We start from the raw sequence: 15,313 nt of genomic DNA on the forward strand, positions 1-15,313 counted from the left end.
AGAGGGGGAGGGTATCATCGCCGCTCTGCGGGTCCTCATGGTGCTGAGGTAGTGCGGGCTGTTGTACGATCCAGTGTCTGGGAAGTTCGCACACCGCTGAGGCCCGTGTGGCAGGACGTGTTGCGGCATCTTCATCTCTGACCAGCCTTCCTGTTCTCTGAGGTAGGGGAATCTGCGATCGTTGGGAGAGGCGTCCCTCGCTCTGCCGTTCGCGCGTCCCGGCGCCATCTTGGTATAAACGGCCACCTTGTCGTCCCGGAGCGAAAAAGTTCTGCAAAGCTCCGCGGTCTCCCACTTTTCCATTCCGCTTCCTGCTCAAGGTCGCCATGGGTGCTAGGGCGACTTTTCAGTCGGCCTAAGAGTCGCTAGCAGGTCTAGTAATCCGCTTAGTGTGTGCTGTTAGCGGAGCAGCTCTAACATGCGGCCATACTCAGCAGCGGCCAAACCACGCCCCCAAAACTGTAATTTTTTGTGAAGAATCAACAACAAGTGGGACACAATCATGAAGTGGAACGAAATTTATTGGATATTTCAAACTTTTTTAACAAATAAAAAACTGAAAAATTGGGCGTGCAAAATTATTCAGCCCCCTTAAGTTAATACTTTGTAGCGCCACCTTTTGCTGCGATTACAGCTGTAAGTCGTTTGGGGTATGTCTCTATCAGTTTTGCACATCGAGAGACTGAAATTTTTCCCCATTCCTCCTTGCAAAACTGCTGGAGCTCAGTGAGGTTGGATGGAGAGCGTTTGTGGACAGCTGGAGCTCAGTGAGGTTGGATGGAGCGTTTGTGAACAGCTGGAGCTCAGTGAGGTTGGATGGAGAGCGTTTGTGAACAGTTGGAGCTCAGTGAGGTTGGATGGAGAGCGTTTGTGAACAGCTGGAGCTCAGTGAGGTTGGATGGAGAGCGTTTGTGAACAGCTGGAGCTCAGTGAGGTTGGATGGAGGGCGTTTGTGAACAGCTGGAGCTCAGTGGGGTTGGATGGAGAGCGTTTGTGGACAGCTGGAGCTCAGTGAGGTTGGATGGAGAGCGTTTGTGAACAGCTGGAGCTCAGTGAGGTTGGATGGAGAGCGTTTGTGAACAGCTGGAGCTCAGTGGGGTTGGATGGAGAGCGTTTGTGAACAGCTGGAGCTCAGTGAGGTTGGATGGAGAGCGTTTGTGAACAGCTGGAGCTCAGTGAGGTTGGATGGAGAGCGTTTGTGAACAGCTGGAGCTCAGTGAGGTTGGATGGAGAGCGTTTGTGAACAGCTGGAGCTCAGTGAGGTTGGATGGAGAGCGTTTGTGAACAGCTGGAGCTCAGTGAAGTCGGATGGAGAGCGTTTGTGAACAGCTGGAGCTCAGTGAGGTTGGATGGAGAGCGTTTGTGAACAGCTGGAGCTCAGTGAGGTTGGATGGAGAGTGTTTGTGAACAGCTGGAGCTCAGTGAGGTTGGATGGAGAGCGTTTGTGAACAGCTGGAGCTCAGTGAGGTTGGATGGAGAGTGTTTGTGAACAGCTGGAGCTCAGTGAGGTTGGATGGAGAGCGTTTGTGAACAGCTGGAGCTCAGTGAGGTTGGATGGAGAGCGTTTGTGAACAGCTGGAGCTCAGTGAGGTTGGATGGAGCGTTTGTGAACAGCAGTTTTCAGTTCTTTCCACAGATTCTCCATTGGATTCAGATCTGGACTTTTCCTTGGCCATTCTATCACCTGGATATGTTTATTTGTGAACCATTCCATTGTAGATTTTGCTTTATGTTTTGGATAATTGTCTTGTTGGAAGACAAATCTCCGTCCCAGTCTCAGGTCTTTTGCAGACTCCATCAGGTTTTCTTCCAGAATGGTCCTGTATTTGGCTCCATCCATCTTCCCATCAATTTTAACCATCTTCCCTGTCCCTGCTGAAGAAAAGCCCAAACCATGATGCTGCCACCACCATGTTTGACAGTGGGGATGGTGTTCAGGGTGATGAGCTGTGTTGCTTTTACACCAAACAAAACGTTTTGCATTGTTGCCAAAAAGTTGGATTTTTGTTTCATCTGACCAGAGCACCTTCTTCCACATGTTTGGTGTCTCCCAGGTGGCTTGTGGCAAACTTTAAACAACAACTTGGATGGATATCTTTAAGAAATGGCTTTCTTCTTGCCACTTTGCACGCCCAATTATTTATTTGTTAGCAAAGTTTGAAATATCCAATAAATTTCGTTCCACTTCATAATTGTGTCCCACTTGTTGTTGATTCTTCACAAAAAAATTACAGTTTTATAACTTTATGTTTGAAGCCTGAAATGTGGCAAAAGGTCGAAAAGTTCAAGGGGGCCAAATACTTTCACTATGCACTGTATGTATCTATGACCAAGCAGCAGATCATTTTGATTTCCCCTTTAAGGATAAGTTCAGCTGAATTCTCCGTCTCCATATAATATTTGCGGATAACAATGAGACTGATTCCCACCAGATGTGACGGAGGAATGGGACAAACATCGCCATCCTAATCCTGATTATTTGCTTGTGTCCTGGCAGTGGCCAGTGAATAATCCATTTTGGGGTAAGGTAATAAAACACTAAGAGATTTTATGGCTCTGTTTTGGGAACAGAGCCATAAAATGTGACCACCATCTGGCTGAAAATTCTCACATTTCTCGGGAAGAATTGGAACATTGGTAATAAATCTACAACCTCCAGTATAAATACCGTATTATGGAGAACTCAGCAGGACACAGCTTAGTGCAAATAAATGCAGATTATGGCTTTGGCAGTCCGGGCATGCTGGGAGTTGTAGCTTTGCAACATTTGGAGGCACCCTGGTTGGGAAACACTGGTCTAGAAAATCTAATAGACTGTTCTATGGTGCAAGGTAGACTTTGTACAGATTCATACACTGTAGTCAGGAGTAAGAGACCTTAAAGGCCATGCGGTATAACTTATATTAATTGAACAGTTGCAATGAATGGGGCTGTGCTGCAATACCACACACAACCAGTGGGCAGGTGTGGCACTGTTTTTTTTTGGGGAAAAACTAAATAAAAACAGCCATATTTTTTTTGCTGTACAGCTCCTTTTCAATGAGCACTGTCATTAAAACTAATTTTGCTATTTGCTATTGGTAAATAAAAAATTCTTTTCAATGTACTTTGTTTATAAAAAAAAAAAAAAGAGATTTTCTATGTTTTATTTGTGCTTAAAAAAGCTGCCACTAGGTGTCTCCCTACTTGTCCAGAGCACATTTCCCCCCATCTCTTGCACAGACTTTGGACTTTGTTGGCCTGGCAGTCTGAAGTGCTGAGAGGGGTGTGTGCAGCCTTAGCCAATCATAGCTCACCTCACACTAAACTACTCTGTGCTGTGTGTCGCAGAGTGAGGGAGGAAGTTCTCCCCTGTATGGCTTCAGATGATGTCACGCCTGCTGGGGAACGCCCCTTCCCAGTCTGTGAATCTGACTGAGACTGAGCAGAAAATACAGAGCGATATCAAGGTAGAAAACTGGAAAATAATAAAAATATAGGCAGGGGGTGGTTTATCATGATGGGGGCAGTGAACTGGAAGGATTATAAAATTTAACAAGATCATGAGAGGTACTCTTTAAATTCTAGCTCATCTATCTGACTCATTGATAATATCAATACGATACAACAATCCAATTTATTGTCTCTGCCCACAGCACTGCAGGGCCCCTCCGGTGGGACAGCATGCAGACTATTGCATTTCTGTCTCACTTCTGGCAGAGGTGGATACCGGGGTCCGGTGTCATTTGCTATACTTGTTAATTGTTGCATGACAATTCCGAAGCAAAGCAGATGATGCTTGTCGCATCCTGACAGCGCCTCTTCCTATATCGCCGTGCAAGTAAGAAGGACTAATGAATTAACCGACTCTGGGAACACGGAATTAACAGGATATAGCAGAGACCTCTGCACAAACAAGCTTAAGCGGCAACCTGCCGGACACAGCAAAACAATTATTTAGAAAACTGGAAATTGGAACAAAGATTATGATCATAGTAAGATTGGAAAACTACATTTGCAAGTGCTATTTGGGCTTAGAAAAAGAGGGGGCGCTATTTCTTTGTGAAATGTACTGGACCACATTTGGTCGGTATCTGAATCCATGGGTTCAGGACATTTGACCATGGTGGGTCTCTATTTGATATATTTCAGTCAATCACTTATTCGGCCAACAGCTATCCCTCTCAACCCCCCTCCCATGCACATGCATGCTCGGTTCAGCCAAGCGTGTTTGTGTTTTTAATGGAGATAGGGAAGTTACAGTGATACACATTTATTGGTGGATTATCTCCAGGAAGAACAAGAGGATCAGGTGTTAAAATTTAACATGCCAGATACTTCTTTCCCCTGACATTATCTGGTGTAGGAAAGTTGGGAGCCAATAAGATTCCAATAAGAAGTGGAAAGTTTGGAGGCCTTTATATACACATGATTGACAGATATGAAGATGGGGATATTATATAGTATGGGGGCATTCTGTGTGTGTAGCACATCATTTCTGCCAGGATAAATGCGGGGGCAGAGATTTCAAGGCCTATGGAGGGGGTGTGACAAATGTCACGCCCCCTCCATAGGCTTGCATTGAGGGGGCGGAGCGTGATGACACACGGGGTCGGAGCCATGACATCACTATGCTCCGTCCCCGTGATCGCTAGTAATCAGACCCGGAGCGAGCATGCTCCGGGGGTTGATTCTAACGGGGTGCGGCGTGGAAGATCATCGGGGTCCCCAGCGGTGGGACCCCCACGATCAGGCATCTTATCCCCTATCTTTTGGATAGGGGATAAGATGTCTTAGCGCCGGAGTACCCCTTTAAGGGATTAAAAAAAAAAAAAGTAAGTAAACCCTGTGCACAGGTATGGAGACAAGGGTGCAAATAGTTATCTAATCACGTCGCTTTCTGAACATCATAATCCCGGAGTAGGAAGTGCGCGCGGTGATTTATTTGACAAGCGGTAGAGAGCAGCGCCTGCCTGGTACTTACATTGTCATCTTATTTCTCATGACTCTTTGTTAAGTAACACTCTCATCTCTCCCCTACCTCAAAAGCCCTGACAGATCTGTTATTTCTCCAATAACAGCAGCTATTTGTGTAGGATCCTTTGGGATTTATTCCCACATAAAATGCTTATTTATATGGAGGAAGCTGTAAGGTGCCTAAAGGTGGAAATAAATGGTATAAGCCTGACAGGTTGTGTAACCCCAGGGATCACTGTGTGTATATGGCGGCTTCATAGGTTGATGCTTTGTCACGGAAGCTACAATGAGAAATGTTAGTATTTATATGCAGCAAGTACTGAATTTCCTCCAGCACCTATAGGCACAGGCTGTCTGCTCCTTGTTAAAGGGGTTATCCAGGAATAGAAAAACAGAGCTAATTTCTCCAGGTTGGGTGTGGATCTGCAGCTCCGTTCCATTGAAGTAACTGGAGCCAGGTTATAATATCACACACAACCTGGGGAAAGACGAGGAGCTTTTTTTTTTTTTTAATAAAGAAATTAGCTCTGTTTTTTATTCCTGGACAATCCCTTTAAAATACCAATAAAAAGACCATATAAAAGGTCTCCAACCTGTGACCTCTACAGCTGTTGTATAACTACAACTCCCATCCTGCCATAAAAGCTGCAGGCCGGGTCTTTAGGTTAAAGTACCCTAAAAAAAAAAAAACCATATAGACCAGTGGTCTCCAACCTGTGGCTCTCCAGCTATTTTACAACTACAACTCCCATCATGCCATGAAAGCCACAGACGTTGTCCCTGGTCAAAGTACCCTAAGAAAAAACATACAGACCAGTGTTCTCCAACCTGCGACAATCTAGCTGTTGTACAACTACAACTCCCATCAAGCCCTGATAGCTGCAGGCCATATAGCTAGACTAATGGGGGAGATTTATCAAAACCTGCCCAGGGGAAAAGTTGCTGAGTTGCCCATAGCAACCAATCAGATCACTTCTTTCATTTCTAAAAAGGCCTCGGAAAAATGAAAGCAGCGATCTGATTGGTTACTATGGGCAACTCAGCATCTTTTCCTCTGCACAGGTTTTGATAAATCTCCCCCATGGTCTCCAACCTGAGGCTCTTCAGCTGTTGTATAACTACAACTCCCATCATGCCATGAAAGCCACAGATTGCTCCTGATCAAAGTACCCTAAAGCTGGGTTGACAAGGAAAATGTGCGGAATGTCCATACATTTGAATAATCTGGCAGGCGCTAGGCTCGGAAATGCACTCTCTCATAGATGGCAATGCATTTCTGAGCGGAACCCACAGAGAGGAGAGGATAGACTTGTCTATTCTTTTTTGCGGACATCAGTATCTGGATTTCTGCAGCAGAAACATGTTTCTGGCACGGATATTCCGCTGTGTGCAGCAGAATACCAGTGAAATCAATGGGACTCTGCTGCAGCGGACTTTCCACGGTGTGAACATAGCCTATGAAAGACCATATAAACTATAGGTCTCCAACCTGTGACTCTTTAGCTGTTGTACAACTACAACTCCCATCAAGCCCTGAAAGCTGCAGGCCTGGTACCCTAAAAAAAAATACAGAACAGTGATCTCCAAACTCTGTCAATCCAAATGTCTATCATGCCCTGATAAATCCCTACCAGGATTAGTTAATGTACCCTAAAAGCCAAAGGCTGTCCGAGCATGCTGGGAGTTGTGGTTTTGCAACCGCTGGGGACACCCTGGTTGGGAAACACTGTTGTTGACGAGTTGTCGCCAAAATGGGGCTCCAGCTTGTAATGAGACTACAACTTCCCTTTGGGTGTCAGGGCATTCTGGGAGTTGTAGTTTTAGAACAGTTGGAGACCACTAGACTTGGCACCGGATCCTATAGGGCTCAGCATGTGTATTATGGGAACTGACCGACAAAGAGACCCTCACTATGTTAGTCCCCCTCCCCTATACACGGCCCTACTTCTTTATTAATGCTTTCCGCACAATATTTGGCTGCAATATGATTATAGGAATCAATATAGGGTTAATACCAGGTCAGCATAATAACTAAACTCCTCCAATTACGGCTGCTCATTTTCGGAGGGAGCCCAATGGGGCAGACGAGAGCGGACACGTTCCTCCCATCCCCTTCGCTGTCCCCTTGGGCGCTTCTCCCATCATGTACATCTGTCACAATATTGTGAGGAACTGCAAAAAACAAGTGCGGCCCCTCCACAAAGGAAGGAAAAAAAATGTGACAGAATTAACTCTTCTCCGTCTTCGCTCCAGTTGCCATGGTAACCGCTTTACTCCTCATCTCCCAGGTACTATCAAAAACCTGCAGAATTTTGGAAATCGCTAAAAACCTTTCAGCTACCACGGACTGTACGGAGTCATCATGAGGAAAACTGAAAAAAAAAATCCTTCTACAAAATTCATTAAACTTCGATTTTTTTAGACTAAAACAAGGCCAATTAGGAAGTCACATTAACAAGCCCCCGGCAAATGAGAAACTTAATTGACCTAAAATTAAATATCTCGGCAAATGACGCTTTAGTAATTTATACTATTTATAATCTGCTGCTGAGAACGGATGATTCGTGCTGTGAATGTTCTATCCTAATAAGGATGATTTGTTAAAGTCTACGTGTGTCGCAGAAGACATGGATCACAATACTAGATCAGTATGGTATACGGGACCGTATACTGCACTGATGGAACAGACTGTAACAGGGATAATATGGAAACACATACACAACAAATGTCCATACACACCAGATGCAATTCAGATTCCACATTCGACCCAGAGAATGTACTAGTGAGTGTATACAGCAAAGCATACAGCATTGACAATTACCTTTAGGTCACTTAGTATAAAGCAGCAGGGACTCTTGTCTTTAACAGGAGTCCCTTTCTGTGTTCCCCTATGCTCTTGGTGTTGGGAAGCACGGAAAGTAAGTAGACGAGCTGGGACTGTCAAAGGCAGGAGTCCCTACTCCTGTGTATTTAGTGGCAAGGCATACACTGGACACCTGATCGCTTAAAGGGGTATTCTAGGGAAAAACTTTTTTTTAATATATCAACTGGCTCCAGAAAGTTCAACAGATTTGTAAATGACTTCTATTAAAAAATCTTAATCCTTCCAATAATTATCAGCTGCTGAAGTAGAGTTGTTCTTTTGTCATCAGAGAGCACTTAGACAGAAAAGAACAACTTCGGCAGCTAAAAAGTACTGAAAGGATTAAGATTTTTTAATAGACGTAATTTACAAATCTGTTTGTTTAACTTTCTGGAGCCAGTTGATATATGGAAAAAAAGTATTTTCCTGGATAACCCCTTTAAGTAACATTTGTTGAATCCGGTGCAGAGCACCAAGCCCAGTGAATATAGAGAGAAAGTGGTTATGCATATAGCATTACTAATTATCTCTGAGCAGCTACACACATTTCTGTGTCCGGCCCAATGAATGTTAAATGAATGGCAAGAAATACAGTGTATGCCTCGCTGTTCAGTGTACCAGAGCAGGGACTCCCCTCTTTGAAAGGCGTCCCTGTGAATAACCAGTTCACCAGAAACGAATGCCCTTAAAAATTCTGATTCGGACAAAAATTTCTGGGAAAATTCTGAATCAGTTTGATTTGTTTAGAATCGATTTGCTCATCTCTAATGCACATCATATGCAGTATGAACAGAGCCTTTGTTTGGCCATTACTTCCCAACTCCAGTCCTAAAAAAAAATTTTTGGGTCCTAAATGTCAATTTTGCACATCATTTAAACCAGCTGCAAAGAGTGTCTATCACTCTGAAGGGCCCAGCAAAGCCATGCATTACACTGACAGCCCATTTATTTTTCATTCAGACTGTGTAATGCTTCATTTTCCCTGTGGTGGCGCTGCAGGAATATTAGGTACTTGCTGCCAGGTTCCTCCATAGGTTACAGATGACCTCTCAGGGGGGGATTATCTTGTGATCAGTTACCAACCATTTTAAAGGAATCAGCTACAGTAAAGGGAGCACTCTGATATCATACACCTAAAGGCAATGCTACATCCTTGACCTGCAAAGACAGTGGCAGACTGTTTAAAGGGGTATTCCGTCCATAGACATCTTATCCCCTATCCAAAGGATAGAAGATAAGATGTCTGATCTTGAAGTTCCCACTGCTGGACCGCCCCATACCACCACCACCGCCTGTGCTGCTCTAGTCTTGGAAACGCTGGATTTCCGGGACTGGAGACGTGACATCACGCTACGCCCCCTCGTGAAGTAACACCACGCCCCCTCCATTCATGTCTATGGGAGGGGGCATGACGGCCGTCATGCCCCCTCCCATAGACATGAATGGAGGGGGCGTGGCGTGGCTAGGGGATAAGATGTCTATGGGCTGGGCGGAATACCCCTTTAAGGTCAAACCCGATTGACAGGGGGAATGAGAATGCCTAGTTGCCAATCTATACACACAAGGCATAAAATGCTCTAGATTTGTATGGGGAATACAATGACTTCCTACTAGACCTGTCCTGAGAGCTGTCGGAGGCCTTGCAGATTGTTATCCTGTTCATACCTGGTCATCAAAGTCTGATGTGGACTCGGCTCCTTCCCCGATGTCTACGATAAGGCTTAGGTCGAGCTCGCTGCGTCCTGTAGATAGAGAATAAACAGCAGTACTTTACACTCATTTATTAATAGGAGCAATTTTCTTATTTACCAATATTACAATATACTCTTATATAATTGGGGGTGGAGAAGCGCTGCAGTATTTCTAGCACACACTCCACCCTTTACCAAAGTGGACCTGCGTAATGTACTCTGTAGGGGGCTCAGGTTGTAATACAAACATATGACTTCCGATTTCACCTGCTACATGTCATAGAACAGACGGCGCCTTTTTCTGACTGTTTTGAATCTCCCAATAGGAGCTGGAAAATAAAAATGGAGCCCTGGATATATTATATGACAGACAACGGTGCCTGACAGTCCATAGGGTCCGGTCATGGTGTGGGGGTCCATGGCGGCTGCGTGCTATACTACTCTTTTGTCAAATATAATAAAAGTGCCAACAGAGACTGTGAATGGAACCTTTCATGGTAGTGTGAACCTAAAACCTATGTTGGAAAGATACAAGAGAACTTGAAGTCAGATTTAGTCTACTCTACCTTCATGTTGGTTCTCCATAATGGAGTATATTAAAGGGGTTCTCCACCATAAGGTGATTTTTAGTACGTACCTGGCAGGCAGTAATGGACATGCTTAGGATGGATCTGCGCTTGTCTTGGTGCTAAATGGCTATGTTGTGAGATTACCATAACACTGTGGCTAGCTTTTTGGGAACTAGTATTTCCTGTTTGACTTTTCTTTTTTTGACTACAAATCCCACAATTCCATTTTCCTCCCTCCCACACATCAGCCACCCCATAAATGAGCTGCATCCATTCAAAAGACCTGTGGTTTTCAATCAGGGTGCCTACAGCTGTTGCATTCGTTGCAGATTGATCTCTCTCCCACCAAGCGATCCCTCCACCCATTGAAGCAGACAGGCTCCCTGTCATCAGCTGACTAGTGAGTCAGGTCTCGGCCGCATTGCAACCTGGGAAAAATCTGAGACAACAGTCATTTTGTATGCTGATAAAAATAAAAATTGGAGTGAAAATCACAGAAGAATTGTGAGAAAACCGTCACACACAGGTACAGACACTATATTATGAACTACACTAACTTTACAGCCCCTGTAGCATAGTCAAATAAGAAAAATTCCTGGAATACCCCTTTAATGGTTCAAATGACATCTGATGTAGTTGAAGGGATTCTCTATCACTATCTTTGAAGGGGTTTAATAAAAACTAATATGATGCTGAGGTGGTGGGAAAATATAAAATAGAAATATAGCTACCTAGCCACAGTCCCCATGTCCACCAGCACCCCACGACCCTCGCCCCATGGTGGTCCCCCTCAAGTCTTCTCAATTCTGCACTCCCAATGCTCTCCCACTCAGCCAATGACTGGCAGAGGTGCTCTGTCTTGGTCAGTGATTGGCTGAGCTGTCAGGTCAGAAGCAGGAAGAAGAGAGAAGCGGGGGACTAGGTAAGTATGGTTTGTTTGTTTTTTTGTTTTTTATTTCCTCCCCACCCTAGTCCCATATAAGTTTTTATTAACCCCTTAAGGACCAGGCCATTTTACACCTTAGGACCAGAGCGTTTTTTGCACATCTGACCACTGTCACTTTAAACATTAATAACTCTGGAATGCTTTTAGTTATCAATCTGATTCCGAGATAGTTTTTTCGTGACATATTCTACTTTAACATAGTAGTAAAATTTTGTGGTAACTTGCATCCTTTCTTGGTGAAAAATCCCAAAATTTGGGATTTTTGCATTTGCATTTTTCTAACTTTGAAGCTCTCTGCTTGTAAGGAAAATGGATATTCAAAATATTTTTTTTATTTTATTCCCATTTCCAATATGTCTACTTTATGTTTGCATCATAAAAGTGACGAGTTTTTACTTTTGGAAGACACCAGAGGGCTTCAAAGTTCAGCATCAATTTTCCAATTTTTCACAAAATTTTGAACCTCGCTTTTTTTCAGAGACCAGTTCAGGTTTGAAGTGGATTTGAAGGGTCTTCATATTAGAAATACCCCACAAATGACCCCATTATAAAAACTACACCCCCCAAAGTATTCAAAATGAAAATCAGTAAGTGTTTTAACCCTTTAGGTGTTTCACAGGAATAGCAGCAAAGTGAAGGAGAAAATTCACAATCTTTATTTTTTACACTCGCATGTTCTTGTAAACCCAATTTTTTTTATTTTTACAAGGGGTAAAAGGAGAAAATGTATACTTATATTTGTAGCCCAATTTCTCTCGAGTAAGCACATACCTCATATGTCTATGTAAAGTGTTCGGCGGGCGCAGTAGAGGGCGAAGAAGCGAAGGAGCGACAAGGGGATTTTGGAGAGTACGTTTTTCAGAAATGGTTTTTGGGGGGCATGTTGCATTTAGGAAGCCCCTATGGTGCCAGAACAGCAAAAATAACCCACATGGCATACCATTTTGGAAACTAGACCCCTTGGGGAACGTAACAAGGAATAAAGTGAGCCTTAATACCCCACAGGTGTTTCACGACTTTTGCATATGTAAAAAAAATATATATTTTTTTCACTAAAATGTGTGTTTCCCCCCAAATTTCACATTTTTTCAAGGGTTAATAGCAGAAAATACCCCCAAAAATTTGTAACCCCATCTCTTCTGAGTATGGAGGTACCCCATAAGTTGGCATGAAGTGCATTACGGGCGAACTACAATGCTCCGAAGAGAAGGAGTGATATTTGACTTTTTGAGAGCAAATTTTGCTCGGGGGGCATGTCGCATTTAGGAAGCCCCTATGGTGCCAGAACAGCAAAAAAAAAAAAAACACATGGCATACCATTTTGGAAACTAGACCCCTTGAGGAACGTAACAAGGAATAAAGTGAGCCTTAATACCCCACACGGGTTTCACGACTTTTGCATATGTAAAAAAAAATATATTTTTTTTCACTAAAATGTGTGTTTCCCCCCAAATTTCACATTTTTGCAAAGGTTAATAGCAGAAAATACCCCCCAAAATTTGTAACCCCATCTCTTCTGAGTATGGAGGTACCCCATAAGTGGACCTGAAGTGCACTACGTGCGAACTACAATGCTCAGAAGAGGAGGCGCACCATTGAGCTTTTGGAAAGAGAATTCGTTTGGAATGGTAGTCAGGGGCCATGTGCATTTACAAAGCCCCCCCGTGGTGCCAGAACAGTGGACCCCCCCCCACATGTGACCCCATTTTGGAAACTACACCCCTCACAGAATTTAATAAGTGGTTCAGTGAGCATTTACACCCCACTGGCGTTTGACAGATCTTTGGGACAGTGGGCTGTGCAAATGGAAAATTACATTTTTCATTTTCACGGATCACTGTTCCAAAAATCTGTCAGACACCTGTGGGGCATAAATGCTCACTGCGCCCCTTATTACATTACATGAGGGGTGTAGTTTCCAAAATGGGGTCACATATGGGGGGGGTCCATTGTTCTGGTACCATGGGGGCTTTGTAAACACAAGTGGCCTTCAATTCCGGACAAATTTTCTCTTCAAAATCCCAATGGCGCTCCTTCTCTTCTGAGCATTGTAGTGCACCCATAGAGCACTTTACATTCACATATGGGGTATGCTCTTACTCAGAAGAAATTGGGTTACAAATTTTGGGGGGCTTTTTTTTATTGTCCCTTGTGAAAATGAAAAATTTAGGGTGACACCAGCATTTTAGTGAAATTTTTTTTTTTTAACTTTCCCATCCAACTTTAATGAAAATTTGTCAAACACCTGTGGGGTGTTATGGCTCACTATACCCCTCCTTACGTTCCGTGAGGGGTGTCGTTTCCAAAATGGGGTCACATGTCTGTATTTATTGTTTTGTGTTTATGTCAGAACCACTGTAAAATCAGCCACCCCTGTGCAAATCACCAATTTAGGCCTCAAATGTACATGGTGTGCTCTCACTCCTGAGCCTTGTTGTGCGTCCGCAGAGCATTTTACGCCCACATATGGGGTATCTCCGTACTCAGGAGAAATTGCGTTACAAATTTTGGGTGTCTTTTTTTCCTTTTACCTCCCGTGAAAATAAAAAGTAAAGGACAACACCAGCATGTTAGTGTAAAAAAAAATTTTGTTTTACACTAACAGGCTGGTGTAGACCCCAACTTTTCTTTTTCATAAGGGGTAAAAGGAAAAAAAGCCCCCAAAATTAGTAACGCAATTTCTCCCGAGTACAGAGATACCCCATATGTGGCACTAAACTTTTTCCTTGAAATACGACAGGGCTCCGAAGTGAGAGAGCGCCATACGCATTTGAGGACTAAATTAGGGATTGCACAGGGGTGGACATAGGGGTATTCTACGCCAGTGCTTCCCAAACAGGGTGCCTCCAGCTGTTGCTAAACTCCCAGCATGCCTGGACAGTCAGTGGCTGTCCGTAAATGCTGGGAGTTGTTGTTTTGCAACAGCTGGAGGCTCTGTTTTGGAAACACTGCCGTACAATACGTTTTTTATTTTTTATTAGGGGGACAGTGTAAGGGGGTGTATATGTAGTGTTTTACTCTTTATTATGTGTAAGTGTAGTGTTTTTAGGGTACATTCACACTGGCGGGTTTACAGTGAATTTACCGCTAGGAGTTTGCGCTGCGGTGAAAAATTTGCCACAGCCCAAACTTGAAGCAGAAAACTTACTGTAAACCCGCCAGTGTGAATGTACCCTGTACGTTCACATGGGGGGGCAAACCTCCAGCTGTTTCAAAACTACAACTCCTAGCATGTACTGACAGACCGTGCATGCTGGGAGTTGTACTTTTGCAACAGCTGGAGGCACACTGGTTGGAAAACCTTCAGTTAGGTTCTGTTACCTAACTCAGTATTTTCCAACCAGTGTGCCTCCAGCTGTTGCAAAACTTCAACTCCCAGCATGTACTGATCGCCGAAAGGCATGCTGGGAGATGTAGTTATGCAACAGCTGGAGGGATCGCAACTACAACTCCCAGCATGCAGAGACAGCTGTTTGCTGTTTAGGCTTGCTGGGAGTTGCAGTTTTGCAACATCTGTAGAGCTATAGTTTAGAGACCACTGCATAGTGGTCTCCAAACTGTGGACCTCCAGATGTTGCAAAACTACAACTCCCAGCATGCCCAGACAGCAAACTGCTGTCTGGGCATGCTGGGAGTTGTAGTTTTGCAAGATCTGGAGGTGCACAGTATAGAGATCACTTTGCAGTGGTCTCAAACTGTAGACCTCCAGCTGTTGCAAAACTGCAACTCCCAGCAAGCCTAAACAGCTCTCTGGGCATGCTGGGAGTTGTAGTTTTGCTACATCTGGAGGGTTACAGTTTAGAGACCACTATATTGGTCTCAGACTGTAGCCCTCCAGATGTTGCTAAGTAACTCACCGGCTTCCATTGGATCCAGGGAGCTACGTCGCGGTCCTCTTCTTCCGCCGATCGTCGCCTGCTGCCGCCGCTGATCGTCGCCGCTGCCGTCGCCGATGGGTAAGTGGATCTTCGGCGCCGGTCCCTGTCGGTTTCCCGGTCCTGCCCTGCCAATTGTGGGAGGGCAGGACGGGGAAACCGAAAGTAAACCCCTCCGCCCCCGATCTGCTATTGGTGGTCGCGTCTAGACCACCAATAGCAGAGATAGGAGGGGTGGCAACCCTGCCACCTCACTCCTATCGCTACAGGGGGATCGTGGGTGTCTAGGACACCCGCGATCCCCCTTCTATTCCGGGTCACCGGGTCACCATAGATCCGCATGACCCGGAATCGGCGCAAATCGCAAGTGTGAATTCACTTGCGATTTGCGCCGATCGCCGACATGGGGGGGT

At 44.5% G+C, this 15,313-nt stretch overlaps 1 protein-coding gene across 3 annotated transcripts in view; it reads right to left on the reverse strand.

Annotated features, from left to right (window-relative positions):
• The window catches only part of AK5 (adenylate kinase 5), a 230,351-nt gene that overhangs the window by 60,744 nt on the left and 154,294 nt on the right, over nucleotides 1–15,313 (reverse strand). For all 3 annotated transcript variants that reach the window (XM_056532657.1, XM_056532656.1, XM_056532658.1), the window contains one exon: nucleotides 9,485–9,561. In XM_056532657.1, coding sequence (XP_056388632.1) covers nucleotides 9,485–9,561 — 77 coding nt within the window. The remainder of the gene's footprint in view (nucleotides 1–9,484; nucleotides 9,562–15,313) is intronic.

The sequence above is a fragment of the Hyla sarda genome, chromosome 7 (assembly GCF_029499605.1).
Source record: "Hyla sarda isolate aHylSar1 chromosome 7, aHylSar1.hap1, whole genome shotgun sequence".
Taxonomy (NCBI): Eukaryota; Metazoa; Chordata; class Amphibia; order Anura; family Hylidae; genus Hyla; species Hyla sarda.